Below are 22,585 nucleotides of genomic sequence, written 5' to 3'. Positions count from 1 at the left end.
ACAGATTGAATAACATCGGGGAGAGGCTACAACCCTGTCTCACTCCCTTCCCAACCACTGCTTCCCTTTCGTGCCCCTCGACTCTTATAACTGCCATCTGGTTTCTGTACAAATTGTAAATAGCCTTTCGCTCCCTGTATTTTACCCCTGTCACCTTTAGAATTTGAAAGAGAGTATTCCAGTCAACATTGTCAAAAGTTTTCTCTAAGTCTACAAATGCTAGAAATGTAGGGTTGCCTTTCCTTAATCTTTCTTCTAAGATAAGTCATAAGGTCAGTATTGCCTCACGTGTTCCAATATTTCTACGGAATCCAAACTGATCTTCCCCGAGGTCAGCTTCTACCAGATTTTCCATTCGTCTCTAAAGAATTCATGTTAGAATTTTGCATCTGTGACTTATTAAACTGATAGTTTGGTAATTTTCCCATCTGTCAACACCTGCTTTCTTTGGGATTGGAATTATTATATTCTTCTTGAAGTCTGAGGGTATTTTGCCTGTCTCATACATCTCGCTCACCAGATGGTAGAGTTTTTTCAGGACTGGCTCTCCCAAGGCCGTCAGTAGTTTTAATGGAATGTTGTCTACTCCCAGGGCCTTGTTTCGACTCAGGTCTTTCAGTGCAGTCTTCACGCAGTATCGTATCTCCCATTTCATCTTCATCTACATTCTCTTCCATTTCCATAATATTGTCCTCAAGTACATCTGAGCTCTTGATATTCATACAAGTGGTTCTCTTTTCTCCAAAGGTCTCTTTAATTTTCCTGTAGGCAGTATCTATCTTACCCCTAGTGAGATATGCCTCTACATCCTTACATTTGTCCTCCAGCCATCCCTGCTTATCCAGTTTGCACTTCCTGACGAAGATTTATGATTCTTGAACCAAGTGTTAGCTATGATTAAGTTATGCAACTATGTCTTATTAAACTGATAGTTTGGTAATATTCACACTTGTCAGATCCTGCTTTATTTGGAATTGGGATTATGATATTCCTCTTGAAATCTGTGAGTACATCATCAGTCTCAAACATCTTGCACACCAGATGGAAGAGTTTTGTCATGGCTGACTCTCCAAGGATATCAATAGGTCTCATGGAATGTTGTCTGCTCCTGGGATCTTGTTTTGATTTAGGTCTTTCACTGTTCTGTCAAATTTTCCTTGCAGTATCATCATCATCTATGTCCTCTTCCATTTTCATAATATAGCCTTCAAATGTATCTTCCTTGCAACGACCCCACTATTTAGTCCTTCCACCTTTCCCTTCTTTGTTTAGTACTGATTTTCCATCAGAGCTGTTGATTTTCATACAGCTCCTTCTCTTTTCTGAAAAGGCCTGTTTAATCTTCGTGTAGGTGGTATCTATAGTCCCCCTAGTGATACATGCTTCTACATCCTTACATTTATCCTCTGGCCAATCCTACTTAGCCATTTTGCACTTTCTGTCAATCTTATGTTTTATATGTTATATATAAAAACAGACATATTTAAAGACAAAGAGTTTGGGCAGAGATGTCAGTCGAGGCGGAAGTGTAGAGGCAAAGAAGTTGTTGAAAGACAGGTGAGGTATGAGTGGCGGCAACTTGAAATTAGCGGAGATTGAGGCCTGGCGGATAACGAGAAGAGAGGATATACTGAACGGCAAGTTCCCATCTCCGGAGTTCGGATAGGTTGGTGTTGGTGGGAAGTATCCATATAACCCGGACGGTGTAACACTGTGCCAAGATGTGCTGGCTGTGCACCAAGGCATGTTTAGCCACAGGGTGATCCTCATTACCAACAAACACTGTCTGCCTGTGTCCATTCATGCGAATGGACAGTTTGTTGCTGGTCATTCCCACATAGAATGCATCACAGTGTAGGCAGGTCAGTTGGTAAATCACGTGGGTGCTTTCACACGTGGGATACGACTTCCTCAAATCCTGCCCTGAAATGAGATCCATCCTTCATGAAATCCTCCCCACTCCGCCAAGAGTGTCTTTCCGCCGTCCACCTAACCTTCGTAACCTGTTAGTTCATCCCTATGAAATCCCCAAACCACCTTCCCTACCCTCTGGCTCCTATCCTTGTAACCGCCCCCGGTGCAAAACCTGTCCCATGCACCCTCCCACCACTACCTACTCCAGTCCTGTAACCCGGAAGGTGTACACGATCAAAGGCAGAGCCACGTGTGAAAGCACCCAGGTGATTTACCAACTGACCTGCCTACACTGTGATGCATTCTATGTGGGAATGACCAGCAACAAACTGTCCATTCGCATGAATGGACACAGGCAGACAGTGTTTGTTGGTAATGAGGATAACCCTGTGGCTAAACATGCCTTGGTGCACAGCCAGCACATCTTGGCACAGTGTTACACCGTCCAGGTTATCTGGATAGTTCCCACCAACACCAACCTATCCGAACTCCGGAGATGGGAACTTGCTGTTCAGTATATCCTCTCTTCTCGTTATCCGCCAGGCCTCAATCTCCGCTAATTTCAAGTTGCCGCCACTCATACCTCACCTGTCTCTCAACAACTTCTTTGCCTCTACACTTCCGCCTCGACTGACATCTCTGCCCAAACTCTTTGTCTTTAAATATGTCTGCTTGTGTCTGTATGTGTGGATGGATATATGTGTGTGTGTGCGAGTGTATACCTGTCCTTTTTTCCCCCTAAGGTAAGTCTTTCCGCTCCCGGGATTGGAATGACTCCTTACCCTCTCCCTTAAAACCCACATCCTTTCGTCTTTCCCTCTTTCCTGATGAGGCAACAGTTTGTTGCGAAAGCTTGAATTTTGTGTGTATGTTTGTGTGTCTATCGATCTGCCAGCACTTTCGTTCGGTAAGTCACCTCATCTTTGTTTTTATATATAATTTTTCCCACGTGTAATGTTTCCCTCTATTATATTATGTTTGTATTCCCTTTCCCCTGCTTCATTTACTGCATTTTTAAGTTTTCCCCTTGCATCAGTTAAATTCAGTATTTCCCGTGTTACCCAAGGACTGCTACTAGCCCTTGTCTTTCTACCCATTTGATCATCTTCTGCCCTCACTATTTCAACCTTCAAAGCTTCATGTTTCTCTTCTACTATATTCCTTTCTCCTGTTCTTATCAATTGTTGCCTAATGCTCTCTCTGAAACTCTCCAAAAGCTCTAGTTCTTTAAACTTATCCAGATCCCATCTCTTTAATTTCCTTCCTTTTTGCAGTTTCTTCAGTTTTAATCTACAGTTCATAACCAATAAACTGTGGTCAGAATCCACATCTGCCCCTGGAAATGTGTTACAATTTAAAATCTGGTTCCGAAATCTTCGTCTTCCTACGACTATTAAATTTTCGCCTTCCTTCATTATCTGAATAGTTTCTTTGATCTACTCATACATTTCTGCAATATCTGCATCATCTGTGGAGCTAGTTGGCATATGAACATGTACTACTGTGGAGGGTGTGAACCTCAACTCTGTCTTGGCTATAATAATGTGTTCACTACCCAGGTAGCTTACCTGTGTTCCCGTTTTCTTATTTATTATTAAACCCACTACTGCATTACCCCCATTTGATTTTGTATTTACAGCACTGTATTCACTTGAGCAGAAGTCCTGTTCCTACTGCCACCGAACTTCACTAGTTCCCACTATATCTAACTTCCATTCCCTTCTTAAGTTTTCTAACCTACCTGCCCAAATAAGGGATCTTCCATTCAATCCTCAAATCCATAGGATGCCACTTTTGTTTCTCCTGATAACAACATCCTCCTGAGTAGCCCTGCTGGTGATCTGAATGGGGGGACTATTTTACTCCCAGAATATTTTAACAAGAGGATGCCACCATCATTTAACCACATAGTAGACCTGCATGCCCACCCTCAGGAAAAATTAAGGCTGTAGTTTCCCCTTGCTTTCAGCCGTTTGTAGCACCAGCACAGCAAAACTGTTTTGGCTGACCTTATAAAGCCAGATAAGTCGACCATCTGGACTGTTGCCAATGCAACTACTGAAAACACTGCTGCCCCTCTTTATGAACCACACATTTGTTTGGTCTCTCAACAGATATCCCTATGTTATGGTTGCACCTGCGGTACAGATACGGCGATTGGTTGCAGTAATTCCTGAAACCTTTAACAGATATCTGTATCGCTGAGACACGCAAGCCTCCCCACCAATGGCCCATGGTTCATGCAGGGCCTTCTTTCATATTGTGATGACAATGCTTCTCTGCAAATAAGGCAGTAAGTCACCGGATCCATAGAATTTTATGACCAACTCAAATAATCTCCTACATTTCATATAGTAATTTGGAATATTATTGAAAGGGAAACAGGGCAACCAAGAGCACAGGAAGACTTTAGTGCCATAAAACTGAATGACAAGTGTACTAACAAACAAACAGAAATTGAAAATATTTTCAATAATCATTTTTTAATGTTGTGGAGAAAATAGGATCTAGATCTTCACTAGAAGAGGCAAGGCTACTAATAGAAGAGGCCATACCTGTTCAGTTTGAAACAACTGTAATTCCACCAACCTCTCCCTCTGAAATCAGTAAAATAATAAACTCACTGAAAAGTAAAAGCTCTTACGGAATTGATGGCATTCCCAGCAAGGTACTTAAAGCTTGTTCCCCACAGATAAGTAGGATTCTCAGCCACGTATGTAATAGCTCTTTGGAGCAGGGTGTTTTCCCCGATACACTGAAATATGCCACTGTAAAACCATTGCATAAAAAGGGGGATACGTCGGATGTCAACAACTGCCGCCCAATCTCTCTTCTGACAGCTCTATCAAAAATTTTTGAGAAAGTAATGTATTCAAGAGTAGCCTCCCATATTTGTAAAAATAAAGTACTAACAAAATGTCAGTTTGGTTTTCAGAAAGGCTTTTCAACAGAAAATGCTATATACACTTTCACGGATCAAATATTAAATGCTCTGAATAACCGGACATCACCCAATGGTATTTTTTGTGGTCTCTCAAAGGCCTTTGATTGTGTAAATTATGGAATTCTTTTAGATAAGGTAAGTCGTTATGGTTTGAGGGGGCAGTGCACAAATGGTTTAATTCATACTTAACCGGAAGAATGCAGAAAGTTGAAATAAGTGGTTCATGTAATGTTAAAACATCGGCTGATTCCTCAAACTGGGGGGCTATCAAGTACGGGGTCCCGCAGGGTTCGGTCTTAGGTCCTTTACTGTTCTTGATATAGATTAATGACTTACCATTCCACATTGATGAAGATGCAAAGTTAGTTCTTTTTGCTGATGATACAAGTATAGTAATAACATCCAAAAACCAAGAACTAAGTGATGTAATTGTAAATAATGTTTTTTACAAAATTATTCAGTGGTTCTCAGCAAACAGACTCTCTTTAAATTTTAATAAAACGCAGTATATACAGTTCCGTACAGTAAATGGCACAACTCCAGTAACAAATATAGACTTTGAACAGAAGTCTGTAGCTAAGGTAGAATTTTCAAAATTTTTAGGTGTGTCCATTGATGAGAGGTTCAACTGGAAGCAACACATTGATGGTCTGCTGAAATGTCAGAGTTCAGCTACGTATGCTATTAGGGTTATTGCAAATTTTGGTGATAAGAATCTCAGTAAATTAGCTTACTATGCCTACTTTCATTCACTGCTTTCGTATGGCATCATATTCTGGGGTAATTCATCGTTGAGTAGAAAAGTATTCATTGCTCAAAAACGTGTAATCAGAATAATTGCTGGAGCCCACCCACGGTCATCCTGCAGACATCTATTTAAGGATCTAGGGATACTCACAGTATATATATACACTTATGAAATTTGTTGTTAATAATCCAGCCCAGTTCAAAAGTAATAGCAGTGTGCATAGCTATAACACCAGGAGAAAGGATGAGCTTCACTATGCAGGGTTAAATCTGACTTTGGCACAGAAAGGGGTAAATTATGCTGCCACAAAAGTCTTTGGTCACCTACCAAACAGCATCAAAAGCCTGACAGATAGCCAACTAACATTTAAAAATAAATTAAAAGAATTTCTAGATGACAACTCCTTCTACTCATTGGCTGAATTTTTAGATATAAAATAAGGGGAAAAAACTTAAACATTAGTGTCATGCAATATTTTGTGTAATGTAATATCTTGTACAGACATCTTTTATTAACCTGACACGTTCCACATCATTACGAAGTGTCGTATTCATGATCTATGGAACAAGTATTAATCTAATCTAGATCTCAGTAACTCTGGCATAATCACAACTACTCCAACAGACCTGTTTGAGCTCAGATCATTCTCTGCTTTGTCAAAATCTGACCACATAACTGGATCACTGGTTTATTACCCATAAAGCCCCAATTTGTAGGAGAAGAGAGACTGTTATAAAGAACAGAAAGAGCTTTCTTCTTCATTTAAAGTCAGTAGGCAGCCAGTTTTAAGAACAAAACAATTTTGAATTCCTATTGTCTTCTATAGCATTTAATTATGAAGAATTCTCTTCATGAGACATCTTTAGACTAAATTCAGAATACAGAAGCTAATTCCAACTAATGCAAAATTTTAAATGTGTGAGAGAAGAGGAACACCTACTTACCAAAACAGCAAGAATTGTGAGATACAAAAGTAGATTTAAATTTTTGTAACTTGCAGTGTGTTCCATCACTGGCAGAAAAAAGGCAAATTAATGCACAAAAACCTAATGGGAATATTTTTAGGTGACAGAGGCAGTTTGAAATAGAGATTGCTATAGTTCTTGCAGTTTTAGCAGATGGTTGCAGACAACTTTCATTTGTCTCAAAATGTGTAAATTTTTAAAATTGGTTGGATACCTAACACACATGGATTTTCTTTTTACATTCTACATCATTTAGCTCCTATTTCTATGGGAAGTGAGGTATTTAGACATCTATTCTTGTTTCAGGAGGAGACACCTGAAGAGTTGTCTGCTGGGAATTGCTCCACGTGAATGAACCTTGCTTTCTGACTGTGAAATGATGCTGACTGAAAAACAAAGCATCTTACTTCATTGGTTTGGAAATACAGTCACCTGCTGCTGATGTCTGGGGGGCAATTCCTTTTTGTAATACTATGTGTATCTGTCTGGAACAGAGATCAGTTGTAGGTTCAGTGGCATTCCTCTTGCTTCCTGTGTACATACAAATATATTGAGGGAGCTGTTGCAAGTATGTACAAAAACTCAAAGTAAACCAAAGTTTTTTTTAAGACTGAGTTTACTTAAGACTGTGATATGATCCTTGTTATCCATAAATCTATATTTAGAATCCAAAAAAAAAAAAGAACCTTGAGTGATAAAGAAAGAAACAATATACAAACCTTAATGACAATTCAAAAAATGAATTACATGAACCATTCAAACTGTCATAATTTTCTTATTACATTCCCATAAAATAGAATGTTAGACCTTTTTTGTAAGCTATGCTTAGCACAGGCTATATTCTTTGTTGTGACATGGACCTCTCTGCAAGTAGTCATCAACAATGAAGACAGTTAATGTTGCTTTTTCTATGATCATCATGTTATGAGGACTACATATACTCTCCAAAGCACTTCACAGTTATTTTCTAAATGCAGATGTACATTAAAAAAGACATCTTATGAAGTTTTCAAATAAATATGACGGTGGATTTTTAAACACAAAATTGAAATTAGTAATTGTGTTCTGATGTGGAACACCCAGTACATTTTAAATAATAGTTGTGGGTATCTTAAAATACGTATCTGTCCATTTCTAGTATGGATCTGAAATCAGGAACTCCCTGACTTTAAAAATTGGAGTAGCAAATAATAATAGCTTTTTAATTAAAGAAAATTATGCATGCTGTTTACACATAATCATCCTGTTTGACACATAATTAATTTCAGTGAATTCTAGAAGGGACAGTACATTCTGTTAGCTTTTCTCTCTTTCCATATTTTATGTTCCTATAAATAATTATTTAAAATACATACATCACTAGTCACACAATAGAAGTGCTGAGCAACAGATAATTATATTCACTACGGATTTTCTACAGATTTATTTTTTCTAGTAGTAAGGAACTTACGTCCAGTACAAAATTATGGTAAATACTCTACTTGGCATAATTTGCACAAAAATATTCCTCTTTTTGTTCTCTCTCTCTCTCACACACACACACACACACACACACACACACACACACACAAACACAAACACAGGGGGGAGGGAGGGAGAGGGATGGAGGGAGAGGGAGAGGGGGAGAGAGAGAGAGAGAGAGAGAGAGAGAGAGAGAGAGAGAGAGAGGGAGAGAGAGAGAGAGAGAGAGAGGCACTGATATGAAACTTCCTGGCAGATTATAACTGTGTGCCCACTCTGCTGCAGAGTGAGAATCTCATTCTGGAAACATCCCTCAGGCTGTGGCTAGGCCATGTCTCTGCAGTATCCTTTCTTTCAGGAGTGCTAGTTCTGCAAGGTTCGCAGGAGAGCTTCTGTAAAGTTTGGAAGGTAGGAGACGAGGTACTGGTAGAAGTAAAGCTGTGAGGACGGGGCATGAGTTGTGCTTGGGTAGCTCAGATGGTAGAGCACCTGCCTGCGAAAGGCAAAGGTCCCGAGTTCGAGTCTTGGTCCGGCACACAGTTTTAATCTGCCAGGAAGTTTCAAATTTAAAGTAGTTAAGAACCACTATAAAATATGTCTTATGCATCTCCTTAATCATACAACAACAAATTAGTGCCACCCTAACACTAATGTTCTTAGTGGTTGAAATAGTTCCGAGTTTTCAGTGTTTCATAACCGTCCCGATTGCCCAGCAAGGGATACATTGTCTTCTGAGTTGGTCTGAAAACTGTATCAGTGACATATCAACAGCACAGTGGATCATGGTAGTGATGTGATCCATCCACTCACAGTCACTGTTTTGTTGTTCAGTAGAAGCAAAGGATGAAGATTAGAGTTTAACATCCTACGTCATTACAGATAGAATACAGTCCAAATCTGGAAAAGGATGGACTTGTCTAAGTAGCCATTCTGAGACGTTATTTAGTGAAATATAGGAAAGATTAAATACGGGTGACCACAACCAACAGATACGTCCAGCAGGTTGAATTATGTTTAAACACAGACAGTTCATTTGGGTTGTTTTCTTTCAGTCTGCTGTTTGTAAGATGTTTCCAAACTGGAAAATTGTCACTGGAGTAAAAACTGAAATTTCTCATGTGAAGGTGGGACAGCATAACAAAAGACTGCCACACCAGCACTCTGTCCTCTGTTAAGAAGACATTGAGTATGATTTAGTATGTAGTTCCTAACATCTCAACTCATGGTTAGAAAGGGAGTAGAGGCCAGTCCAACAATCTCAAAATTCAAAGTGCCAACTGGTATGAGATAAATGAACAACAGTTATGGAAGGACAAGAGAAGTTGTAGGGACTGCCTCTACAATGCTACCTTTCCTTCTAGAGTAGAAAAATAATGATGATCCAGTATAAATCTGTGCTGGTAACTCGCATCAGGCTATGTTACTTAATTTCAGCAACCATATATGTGGTTCGATTCAGATGAGCAGCAAAACATGCTCAATTACAGCAAAGACATATGGATATGGAAACGAGTGAAGTCAAATAAGAATGTTTATCTGATCATGTCACTCGTATGGAAAACAAAATTTGAACTGTAGGAAACCGTAGGGAACAGGAGCATTTGTACTATAAACAATCCTTTAAAACATGTAGAAAAACAAGAGTTTATCTGCTTAGGGTCTACACCTACATATCAAACCCTTTAAGATATTTTAAATAACAGCAATTTTGGGCTCTACATACTTCATGTGAGGACAAGACAATTTGCAGAAAGTATAACAATGTTGCTCCTCAACTACAAGCTGCATACTCATTTTAGCAATGATTATTGTGGCAGGCAAGCCATCTGTAGTCAGGATTGCAGTGTCTGCTTCAAAGAGATGATCCAAGATATTTTAGAGGAGTTAGGAGAGTTATAGCTCATACAAAGACAGCTATAGGGAGCATATAGTTGTCTGTTATGCTTCTGTACAGACAAATTAATGGCTTGCAAGTTAGTTATAAAAAGCAGAGGTTTGGAACTACGTATTCTTTACTTTGGGGGGGGGGGGGGGAGGGGAGGAGGAGGAGGAGGAGAAGGGAGAAAAACTAGCCACTTCACCCTTACCCTCTCCTTGCTGAGGATGTCACTTGTGAGGTTACTTCTATTTGTTACAAAGTTTTATGTATGTTTTAAATGGGTTTCCTGTAAAAACAGTAACAGGAATGTTCCCCACACAGCATGGTTATCATTTCACTGAAGGAGCTTTTCTTTTTCTTTCCCTTTAACTTTTCACTCTTTTGTATGTAATCAGATGGTTGAAGAGAGGAGGGGGAGTTGACCAACCAGAGATTCCCATTATCTACCTTCATACTCTACAAGCCACCTTATGAAGTGTAGGAGATTACTTTGGGAATCACATCATTTCCCCCTTACCTGGTGTGTGGAAAACTTGACTTTCAGTAAGGCTCCATATGAGCTTGAATTTTGTTGATTTTTTCCTTCCATAGGTCATTAAAGGAGTTAAACAAAACTAGATTCCTTGTTCTGACAGTATTGGACTCCTTTTTGCTTTTCAGCTGTGTGTGTTTCTCTCAGGAGAAATGGTGGATTTACTTTTATCTAAATGTTCTGCAAAATTAGGTAGATGGTGCACACCAGATACTATAGGCTTTGGTGGTAGCCGAGAAAGGTTTTTTTATTTTGTAATAGTGACACCCCTCCTATGAACCATGGACCTTGCCGTTGGTGGGGAGGCTTGCATGCCTCAGCAATACAGATAGCCATACCGTAGGTGCAACCACAATGGAGGGGTATCTGTTGAGAGGCCAGGCACACTTGTGGTTCCTGAGAGGGGCATATATCACTAGGTGTAAGATAGATACTGCCTACAGGAAAATTAAAGAGACCTTTGGAGAAAAGAGAACCCCCTGTTTGAATATCAAGAGCACAGATGGAAAACTAGTCCTAAGCAAAGAAGGGAAAGCAGAAAGATTGAAGGAGTATACAGAGGGTCTATACGGGGGAGATGTACTTGAGGGCAATATTATGGAAATGCAAGAGGACACAGATTAAGATGAAATGGGAGATATGATAGTGTGTGAAGAATTTGATAGAGCACTGAAACACCTGAGTTGAAAAAAGGCCCCCAGGAGTAGACAACATTCCATTAGAACTACTGATAGCCCTGAGAGAGCCAGCCATGACAAAACTCTTCCATTTGTTGAGCAAGACAGATGAGACAGGTGAAATACCCTCAGACTTCAAGAAGAATACAATAATTCCAATCTTAAAGAAAGCAGGTGCTGACAGGTATGAAAATTACCGGACTATCAGTTTAATAAGTCACGGTTGCAAAATACTAACACAAATTCTTTACAGACAAAGGGAAAAACTGGTAGAAGCTGATCTCAGGAAAGATCAGTTTGGATTCTGTAGAAATGTTGAAGCACACAAGGCAATAATGACCCTACGACTTACCTTAGAAGATGGATTAAGGAAATGCAAACCAATGTTTCTAGCATTTGTAGACTTAGATAAAGCTTTTGACAATGTTGACCGGAATACTCTCTTTCAAATTCTGAAGGTGGCACAGGGAGTGAAAGGCTATTTACAATTTGTACAGAAACTAGATGGCAGTTATAAAGAGTCGAGGGGCACAAAAGAGAAGCACTGGTTGAGAAGGAAGTGAGACAAGGTTGTAGCCTGTCTCCGATTTTATTCAGTCTGTATACTGAGCAATCAGTAAAGGAAACCAAAGAAACATTTGGAGTAGGAATTAGATATAGGGAGAAGAAATAAAAGCTTTGAGGTTTGCTGCTGACATTGTAATTCTGTCAGAGACAGCAAAAGGACCTGGAAGAGCAGTGGAACGGAATGGACAGTGTCTTGAAAGGAAGATATAAGATGAATATCAACAAAAGCAAAACGAGGATAATGGAATGTAGTCAAATTAAATCACGTGATGCTGAGGGAATTAGATTAGGAAATGAGGCACTTAAAGTATTACATGAGTTTTGCTATTTGGGAAGCAAAATAACTGATGATGGTCAAAGAAGAGAGGATATAAAATGTAGACTGTCAAAGGCAAGGAAAGCGTTTCTGAAGAAGAGAGATTTGTTAACATCAAGTATAGATTTAAGTGCCAGGAAGTCCTTTCTGAAAGTATTTGCACGAAGTGTAGCCACGTCTGGAAGTGAAACATGGACAATAAATAGTTTAGACAAGAAGAGAACAGAAGCTTTCAAAATGTGGTGCTACAGAAGAACGTTGAAGATTAGGTGGGTAGATCATGTAACAAATGAGAAGGTATTGAATAGAATTGGGGAGAAGAGAATTTTGTGGCACAACTTGACTAGAAGAAGGGATCATTTGGTAGGACACGTTCTGAGGCATCAAGGGGTCACCTATTTAGTATTGGAGGGAAGTGTGGAGGAAAAAAAATCGTAGATGGAGACCAAGATATGAATGCATTAATCATATTCAGAAGGATGTAGGTTTCAGTAGTTATTCGGAGATGAAGAAGCTTGCACAGGATAGAGAAGCATGGAAATCTGCATCAAACCAGTCTCTGGACTGAAGACCACAATAACATATTTAATAGTACTTAATTAATAAAAAATTACAATGCTATTCTTTTTCCTAATAGTAGCTCAGGTTTTCCCAGATGGATGTCATACATTTTATTATTTTTTTATCCTAAATAACTTGAACACAATACCATTTTTTTCATGTAAGCGGCATTTGAGAGTGAACAAAAACTTGTTAACAAATAATACAAGAAGTGAAGCTAACCATTCATTGTATAATTAAGGCGTTGAGCAGCAGATAAGCAAGTAAAGAAGATAGGGAACCATGCTGAATCACAGCCACTATTATTTGTCGATTTCTTAATTGAAATAGGAGGACGTGGGAGAAGCTAACTTTGCCAATTACAATGCTGAGCTGCAGACAGTGGATGGATATGAGGCAAACAAATTTTGCATTCTGCATGCAGACTGATACTATGTACATTCTACTGAGCACCTATGAAAGTAGAGGTGATACATAGAATCAATGATGGCTTAAAGCTTTTGTGTATGTGAAGAGACAGAAGTGGCACCTGCAATGGATCTGTAAGTGCTTAATCACTCATTCTGAAGAAACTAAAAATGAGTGGCAGCATAACATTGTGTTCAATAAATATTTTACAGATTCAGGATTATAAAGCCCAATGAGCAGGGAAAGTTTAACAAATAGTACTTCTCCTGTTGCTCAATTATTCTAACTAGGCAGAGTGGCCACCATTCCTGTCATCCCACAAAGGAAAAACTTTTGACAAGTACCGGGAATTGAACAATGATCCTCTATGAGGCAAATAGTCACAAAGACAATTTCGCTACCGAGATGGATTTTACTGGAACATATGATTTTACTGGAAGATACAGCTACAGATACAAAAAAGATTTGAATAAGAGCAATATGACATAGCATTTGTTTCAGAAACTCTCAATACTGATTTAGAAACCTCCTTCTAATTGTAAATAACATGATTTCTTCTTTGCTGGTAACAATACGCAGTTATTTGGCACTGTTGTTCTTAAATGAAATAAAGTAACAACATGAAATATTGTGTCCTGCACACTTGATTTTTATTTATTATTGAGCATTGTTAATTCTAATTTATGTCAATGATACTTCCTATACAGATATATTACAATGTTCCACATCTTTTCTGAGTTTGCTTCACCATTATAAATAATTTCAGCACAGCATGATTTGTCAGTAAATACACTCCTGGAAATGGAAAAAAGAACACATTGACACCGGTGTGTCAGACCCACCATACTTGCTCCGGACACTGCGAGAGGGCTGTACAAGCAATGATCACACGCACGGCACAGCGGACACTCCAGGAACCGCGGTGTTGGCCGTCGAATGGCGCTAGCTGCGCAGCATTTGTGCACCGCCGCCGTCAGTGTCAGCCAGTTTGCCGTGGCATACGGAGCTCCATCGCAGTCTTTAACACTGGTAGCATGCCGCGACAGCGTGGACGTGAACCGTATGTGCAGTTGACGGACTTTGAGCGAGGGCGTATAGTGGGCATGCGGGAGGCCGGGTGGACGTACCGCCGAATTGCGCAACACGTGGGGCGTGAGGTCTCCACAGTACATCGAAGTTGTCGCCAGTGGTCGGCGGAAGGTGCACGTGCCTGTTGACCTGGGACCGGACCGCAGCGATGCACGGATGCACGCCAAGACCGTAGGATCCTACGCAGTGCCGTAGGGGACCGCACCGCCACTTCCCAGCAAATTAGGGACACTGTTGCTCCTGGGGTATCGGCGAGGACCATTCGCAACCGTCTCCATGAAGCTGGGCTATGGTCCCGCACACCGTTAGGCCGTCTTCCGCTCACGCCCCAACATCGTGCAGCCCGCCTCCAGTAGTGTTGCGACAGGCGTGAATGGAGGGACGAATGGAGACGTGTCGTCTTCAGCGATGAGAGTCGCTTCTGCCTTGGTGCCAATGATGGTCGTATGCGTGTTTGGCACCGTGCAGGTGAGCGCCACAATCAGGACTGCATACGACTGAGGCACACAGGGCCAACACCTGGCATCATGGTGTGGGGAGCGATCTCCTACACTGGCCGTACACCACTGGTGATCGTCGAGGGGACACTGAATAGTGCACGGTACATCCAAACCGTCATCGAACCCATCGTTCTACCATTCCTAGACCGGCAAGGGAACTTGCTGTTCCAACAGGACAATGCACGTCCGCATGTATCCCGTGCCACCCAACGTGCTCTAGAAGGTGTAAGTCAACAACCCTGGCCAGCAAGATCTCCGGATCTGTCCCCCATTGAGCATGTTTGGGACTGGATGAAGCGTCGTCTCACGCGGTCTGCACGTCCAGCACGAACGCTGGTCCAACTGAGGCGCCAGGTGGAAATGGCATGGCAAGCCGTTCCACAGGACTACATCCAGCATCTCTACGATCGTCTCCACGGGAGAATAGCAGCCTGCATTGCTGCGAAAGGTGGATATACACTGTACTAGTGCCGACATTGTGCATGCTCTGTTGCCTGTGTCTATGTGCCTGTGGTTTTGTCAGTGTGATCATGTGATGTATCTGACCCCAGGAATGTGTCAATAAAGTTTCCCCTTCCTGGGACAATGAATTCACGGTGTTCTTATTTCAATTTCCAGGAGTGTATAAATGTATTTCCATCAATACAGTAACTTGTCATAGTGAAATGTAAATACAGAAAGTAAACTCATAATATGCTGATACCCTCTGAGAAGTATAAATACAAATCACAATGGGTAGCACTTCATAATAGACAGAAGAAAAATGCGTATGGTGCAAATACTGTTTCTGCTGCTCCACTGTCCCGAGGCAGAGTGATCTGCCAACCCTCTGTGTCACAGGCAGACACATTGACTTCTCAGGTATGGATATAAACTTTATTTCTAACTGAAACTAATATAATTCATTTTCTGAAATAACTCTATTTAACTAGAACAAAAATTTTATATGCACTGAAACAGATTACAAAAAATTTTAACGATTTGAGCAAAATAAAATACATTTCTCCTAACTCCACACAAATATCATCAAGAGGTTAGAAAGCAATAGTATTATTTTAAGTTAATTATTGTCTGTTTCTTTCAACATGTAAAAAATCAATACAACGAAGAAGTAGTCATTTCAAACAAAATCTGCAACCAAGTTCTTTAGCGAATTAATTAAAACAGCTACAAAAATTCCCAACAGGACAAATATCTCATTTACACCAATGCTGTATGTTACAGGAGAAAAAAAGATGGAAGAGAAATAAGGATCGGCATGGTGTCACTATGTACATTTATTTTCCAGATAAAAATTCCCACCTGGAATTTGTATTTGTACATCACTTATAACTATTTTACATATATATTTTTACAGTATCTCCTTTTATCCTAAATGGTTAAGAAGGAGCCACTTAATTACTCTTCGATCAGCCAATCTGAATTCACGAAAAAAATAGTTTTTGACAACAAACACCTGAGGAGTTCCAAGTAAGGTGACACAGTTTTGGATGGAAATAGTATTTCAGAATCACTCAAACAGCTGTTCCTCGCTCAAGATTCTGCTTAATTTCTGTTGTGTGTTCACCATAGAACCGTTCCAACTTCTTGTTGAAATTCATGTTACGTTCATTGATGTAATCGATATCAGCATCATCATTGTGGGTGCGGCGGCGGCTGTATTTTTCCCTCTTGGCAATCCTATAATAAGAGGATGAACAATGAGTTTGGCAATCCTATAATAAAGGATGAACAACCAAGTTTTAGAGAGAGAGAGAGAGAGAGAGAGAGAGAGAGAGAGAGAGAGAGAGAGAGAGAGAGACTGCAGTTGGAAAACATATGAGGTGCGCCTGGGTGATAATTTATTATGGATATCGAATAACTTAATTGTATTAAGAAAAGGAAAGTTGCCACTCACCATACAGTGGACATTTTGAGTCACAGATAGGCATAACAAAAAAAGACTGTGACAAATAAAGCTTTCGGCCCATAAGGCATTCATAAAAATAGATGAGAGAAACACACACCAAAAATGGATGATAGAAATACACACATTCACGCAAACACAACTCACACACACACGACTGCAGTCTCAGGCAACTGTAGCCACACTGTGAGCAGCAGCACCAGTGTATGATGGGAGTTGCGACTGGGTGGTGGAAAGGAAGAGGATGGAGCAGGAAGGTTGAGAGATAGTAGGGTAGGTTTGGCAGACAGTGCAGAGCTGCAGGGGAGCATGCAGGGATGAGGTAGACAGAGGGTACGGCAGCTATGTGCAGCACAATAGGAGAGAAGTAAGAAGACTGGGTGTGATAGTGGAATGAGGGCTGTATAGTGCTGGAATGGGAACAGGGAAGCTGGATGGGTGAGGACAATGACTAACGAAGGTTGAGGCCTCAACTTTCATCAGTCATTGCATGCATGCATGTCCAAAGGAACATTGCATCGTAATCAGAATAACACAGGCACTGCAATATCGTATTTCTCTGCAAATAGAGGGCAAACAACTTTCAAGTACAACATCTGACCTGTACAGGAATATACATAATGAATGGTACTAGCCCAGTTCGCAGGCACACGACTGACAACATACGGAAGTTTGGGTCTGGCCATGAGTCGTGCGTGGATAGCCAAATGATAAGACGACCGCTCGCAATAAGAGGGAAATCTGGGTTTGAGTCCAGGTCTGGCACAAATTTTCATTGTCGTCATTCCATTCTACAGCTGATGGTTTTCCTTATTCGCGATTGTGAATACATTTAATGCACGTCCAAAGGAACTTAACATTGTAATCAGAATATCTCCAGTGAGTGTTAATACCATGAGAGCACCTCGGTAAAGTTTGGAAAGAGTGGTTTGAGTTGATCTCTGAGGCGTGCTCAGAAATGAAATTTTTAGTACACTGCCAGCAAAAGGAAAAGCTCTGTTTTACTTATGTTCAACAAACAGCTTTAAAAATCTGTGTTCTTTGCTCTTCACTTCACTAATTCCAACTACGTCAAACTTTGGTCTTCTGACTGTCCAATTCCACCCATGATAATCAGCTTCTAGCATTTAAGTTAACCTCTTCCTGGAGAATCTCTCCTTAACAGTTTCCATTCAGAGAATTGAAGAGGGCAGTAGTTGATTTCCAGAACTTTATGTGTTGAAAAAGGTCAACATGGGAATATTTTGGAGTGATTCACGGCACATGGCTGCATTTTCTGTGTGTTTAATACAGTAGGTTTCATTACTTAAACAAATCATAATTTGATGAAAAACTCTTGTGTTTCCCATCTGGTGGTAGTGTTACAACACCACGGTGTCTTCACAAATGCCATACTCGTCATCTTCTGGTGAAGTGGCCAGATATGCGGATCCTGTAATATTTACACTGGTGGTGTGGTCACCTCCACTTGGTTATGGGCAACCTTGTACTGACAGGCCAGCTGGTGGGGAAGGGAGTGAGGCTGCATTGGTGGAGCTAGTAAATGAGCCGTCCAATCTCTGTGTGGGGATTCTGGCCAAGTCTTGCAAATTGGAAAATACTGGCTGTGCATTCGTCTTATTGCCACTAAAAAAAAAAAAAAAAAAAAAAAAAAAAAAAAAAAAAAAAAAAAAAAAAAAAAAAAAAAAATTAAACAAATAAATAAAAAATCCATGCTGCACTCTGCAGGTATTTTTCATACCTGGTGACCAGATTCTCGTGAACCCAAATTTCAACAGTTCCTTTATGATGCTGTCCCAAAAGCTGACAGCGTAACATATTGATGTTTGTAAAGTTAAAGGTGTGGTCTTCCTTGATGCTATGCACTGTTATTGCTAACTTCTCTGCCTACCCAAGTAGCATGCACTTAATGCTCCTTGCATTGTTTCGATATAAAGTACTGCTTTTGCCCAATGTACTGCTGGTCACATTCACAGGTGATGCTGTATATGCTATGTACATTCATTTTCAGTGGGTCTCTTGCAGAGTCAAGCCACTATTTCATCTTTAGTGGTGGTAGGAAGACCGTTTTTATGGTGGATTTTTCAAGTAGACTCACAATTTTGGTTGACAGCAGGTGGCTGCTTGTTGCATGCAGGAATAGGTCTGTATATGTCTTCTTCCTATACACTGAATGGCCTAGTGTACCATCTGTCTTCTTCCTTATTACGTCCAAAAAAGGAAGACAATCATTCCATTGCGAAAGCAATGTCTTGATGGATGCTGATATGGTGGCCAAAAAACTCACCCAATGCCTGTCTGCCCTGCTCCCATACCATGAAAGTATCATCAACGTAATGAAGAAGTGCCATCTCCTCACAGTGTACCAAGTAGAGATGTGTGATCCCTGCAGTGAGCAGAACCTATGGCCACTCTATACTTCTATTGATAAAACTTTCTGTTGCACTTGAAGCACATAGTTGTCAGTGCATGTTTAATGAGTTTAACTGTTTGTGGCTCGAAATGGTGACACAGCAGCACCAAGAAGTCTTGCAGAGCAATGTAACATCAAGACTCATGAGTGCATGTCCATAAGTATTTTCATGAAATCAGACGAGTTCTCAACATGGTAACTACAGTGTCCCACAAGGGGTTTTAGACGAGTTACCAGGTATTTGGCCGATTCAGAATTCCACAGGATTTTGTTTACAGAACATCTGCAACTGAGCTGCAGGATGAGATTGAAAATATCTCCTTCAGTTGTGTCTTTATTTTATTATAAATGTGACCTGTTTTGGGAAAATTATACTCCCATCTACATCTACATCCATACTCCGCAAGCCACCTGACGGTGTGTGGTGGAGGGTACCCTGAGAACCTCTATCGGTTCTCCCTTCTATTCCAGTCTCGTATTGTTCGTGGAAAGAAGGATTGTCGGTATGTTTCTGTGCGAGCTCTAATCTCTCTGATTTTATCCTCATGGTCTCTTCGCGAGATATACGTAGGAGGGAGCAATATACTGCTTGACTCCTCGGTGAAGGTATGTTCTCGAAACTTTAACAAAAGCCCGTACCGAGCTACTGAGCGTCTCTCCTGCAGAGTCTTCCACTGGAGTTTATCTATCGTCTCCGTAACGCTTTTGCGATTACTAAATGATCCTGTAACGAAGCGCGCTGCTCTCCGTTGGATCTTCTCCATCTCTTCTATCAACCCTATCTGGTACGGATTCCACACTGCTGAGCAGTATTCAAGCAGTGGGCGAACAAGTGTACTGTAACCTACTTCCTTTGTTTTTGGATTGCATTTCCTTAGGATTCTTCCAATGAATCTCAGTCTGGCACCTGCTTTACCGACGATCAACTTTATATGATCATTCCATTTTAAATCACTCCTAATACGTACTCCCAGATATTTTATGGAATTAACTGCTTCCAGTTGCTGACCTGCTATTTTGTAGCTAAATGATAAGGGATCTATCTTTCTATGTATTCACAGCACATTACATTTGTCTACATTGAGATTGAATTGCCAATCCCTGCACCATGCTTCAATTCACTGCAGATCCTCCTGCATTTCAGTACAATTTTCCATTGTTACAACCTCTCGATACACCACAGTATCATCTGCAAAAAGCCTCAGTGAACTTCCGATGTCATCCACAAGGTCATCTTCAGTGTATAAATTTAGCAGTCAGCTGCAAGGTGGTGGCATGCTATGGAAAAGGTGGACATGACAGTGTGGAACATGTCGGGCTGTTGCACAGTGCAGTCCGGTCTCCATGGCATGTGACCATCTCATAGCTGATTACTACACTTGTACATCTAAAGATGGGAAAATTATTTTTCCAAAACCATTCTTGTTTATAATAAAATTAAGGTGTAATTGAAGCACATATTTTCAGTCTCACTATCAGTAATTGTGCGAACTGACTGTATCGAGTATTGGCCTAAGGGGCATCCCTTCCCTGTGGATTTTTGGCAGTCTGTACAGGCATGCTGTCGATGGTGTCCTGGGTTACAGAACTAAGTTTGACAGCAAAGTCATGGTTTTTGTGGTTATCATCGAGGCTGGATCCTTCTTTAGCTTCCTGTAGGCTGGGTCTTGTAGCAGCGAGCCAATATTATGACTGTAATCATCAGTGGGCATCAACACCATTGCATTTTCTTTGGAAGAGTCACTGTGTCAGTGCCATATCTCTGTAAGTGGATAGCCTCCCATTCTTCAGTAATTATGTTTGCTTTCAGAAGTCGGGATTGCTGATGAATCTGCAGGTTTTCAACAAGATCTTTTCTGCTTCCTAATTTGGCACACCTTGGATTGCTTCCTCCATGCTGCTAATGTTCCATTTCAATATGGTCCTTGGGGTGGGTGTGAAGTCCATCCCTTTCACTACGGTTGAAATTTTAACTGAATCCAGTACATTTTATCTGTCAAATTGATAACAACTCTGATGTTTTTTGCCTCCTTTTTGGTGGTTTGAGCTCCTGACAGACGGTCAAATTTGCTGATCAGTTTTGCAGTGGCACGCAGTTTCTATACCGCACTGTTGTCAAAAGAGCTACACAGTCTGCCCACACCTGATGTGTGCTGGTAGTGCCTTTGCCATATGCGGGTGGCATGCGAGGATGGTACGTGCATTCTTGTCCAGCTCTTTCTGAGTAAGTGAAAGTGCTCCCTCACTATGGCCATGCCTGCTCATTGTAAGATGTGTTTGGTCTTCTTTGATTTCAGTGGATGTTGTAGTTCTGCAAACTGAGGTAGGATGTTCTCATCTTGATGTGGTTGAAGGAAAGCTAATGTGCACAGCAGTTTTGCCTTCTACCTGCATCCTTTCTGCAGCTGATTGAATCAGAGCATCTCCTTCATATGTGGTGAACAGCAAGTTGGACAAACATAGCACTTCAAATTGAAAAGCTGTGTAGTACATCAGGCATGTGCGATGGGACAGACAGAGAAATCAGCAATAGCAGAGCACAGCATCCAGAACACACCTTTGACCTTCAGAACACTAAGGTGCTTTGCTGTGCAACTGACTATTGGGACAGTGTCCTAAAGGAATCTACTGAAATACGAGTTTACGAGAATCTGGTCAACAGAGATGATGAATACCAATGAAGTGTGACATTGAATCCCACATTAGAGCAATACAAGAGGGTGACCAGAATGCCCACACAGAGATGTGAATGGCATACCCACTACCTCCACCACTGCAGCCTCACACCCCTTCCCAACCACCGGCCAGCAGCACACGGTCGCCCTTAGCCAAGTGGACGGGGGCACACCGCTGATATGAATATTACAGCATCCAAATATCTTGTCACTTTGCCAGACGATGACAAGTATAATACTCATAGGAATGTCGTGGTATTTTAACATGGCCATCTGGCAGGAAACCCAAGAGCTTTTCGCCAACAGTATACGCTGGAAAGGCTCGCATTCACAAATCATAAGTTTATAATTTATTGATGTTAAGTAATTTAAATTCTGTAATACTCTTAGTATAGAAGTGGCACTCAAAGGAGAGGAAACAATTTGTTTATAGAAATGAGAGAAATAATAGTTACTGTTTTTCCAAATCTTCAACCATTCTGTCAACCCCCTCTTTTGTGTCTTCCTGCAAGCCATGCAGAATTGTGTTTCTGCTGCCATAGAAAGCCTCTCCAAGTTTTTCACGTTGTCGACTGTAGTGTTCCATATCTGGCTTCAGATTTTTTACTAGTCGGTTGTACTGCCTGTAAACAAAGAGTACAGTGTAAAGCAGTTTATTTTATTTTAAAAGTTATAGCACTACTATTAATCATGCACTTTCTTTTGTACATTACTGTAGGTTCTTGTTTCATACTGTAGGTTCTTGTTTCACACACTGAGACAAAATACAATAAAATCAACCCTTATCCTTTTACTGATTCTTTGCATTTACACTATAATTCTATAGTAACAGTTCCATATAGTTAGTACTAACATACTGAAGACAAAGAAGTAATCTTCTGAAACAGCAGTCAATTTTAATGCAACTTAATAATCATGCTCAAATGGTTTTCAGACAGGCTGAGAGCATAAAAAAGAGGCTCCATCAGTTTTGTGACAATCTCAAATGAGACTTCCACTATCAGAGAACTGTAGACCCATCAAAAGTGTG

The 22,585-nt window shown here is 40.6% G+C and overlaps 2 protein-coding genes across 2 annotated transcripts in view; one reads left to right on the top strand and one right to left on the bottom strand.

Moving 5' to 3' along the window:
* Nucleotides 1-7,263, top strand: part of LOC124593865 (TGF-beta-activated kinase 1 and MAP3K7-binding protein 3) — a 488,317-nt gene extending 481,054 nt beyond the window's left edge. The window contains exon 13 of the mRNA XM_047132213.1: nt 6,878-7,263. The gene's annotated coding sequence lies outside the window, so the exon portion shown is untranslated. The remainder of the gene's footprint in view (nt 1-6,877) is intronic.
* Nucleotides 7,264-15,816: 8,553 nt separating this feature from the next.
* LOC124596341 (pre-mRNA-splicing factor syf2) overlaps nt 15,817-22,585 on the bottom strand; it is a 62,552-nt gene continuing 55,783 nt past the window's right edge. The window contains exons 4-5 of the mRNA XM_047135444.1: nt 22,011-22,178; nt 15,817-16,241 (exon numbers count right to left, since the gene is read on the bottom strand). Of these exons, the coding sequence (XP_046991400.1) occupies nt 16,076-16,241; nt 22,011-22,178 (334 nt within the window). The 3' untranslated portion in view covers nt 15,817-16,075. The remainder of the gene's footprint in view (nt 16,242-22,010; nt 22,179-22,585) is intronic.

The sequence above is a fragment of the Schistocerca americana genome, chromosome 2 (genome assembly GCF_021461395.2).
Source record: "Schistocerca americana isolate TAMUIC-IGC-003095 chromosome 2, iqSchAmer2.1, whole genome shotgun sequence".
Lineage (NCBI taxonomy): Eukaryota > Metazoa > Arthropoda > Insecta > Orthoptera > Acrididae > Schistocerca > Schistocerca americana.
This window is presented reverse-complemented; position numbering and strand designations above follow the sequence as displayed.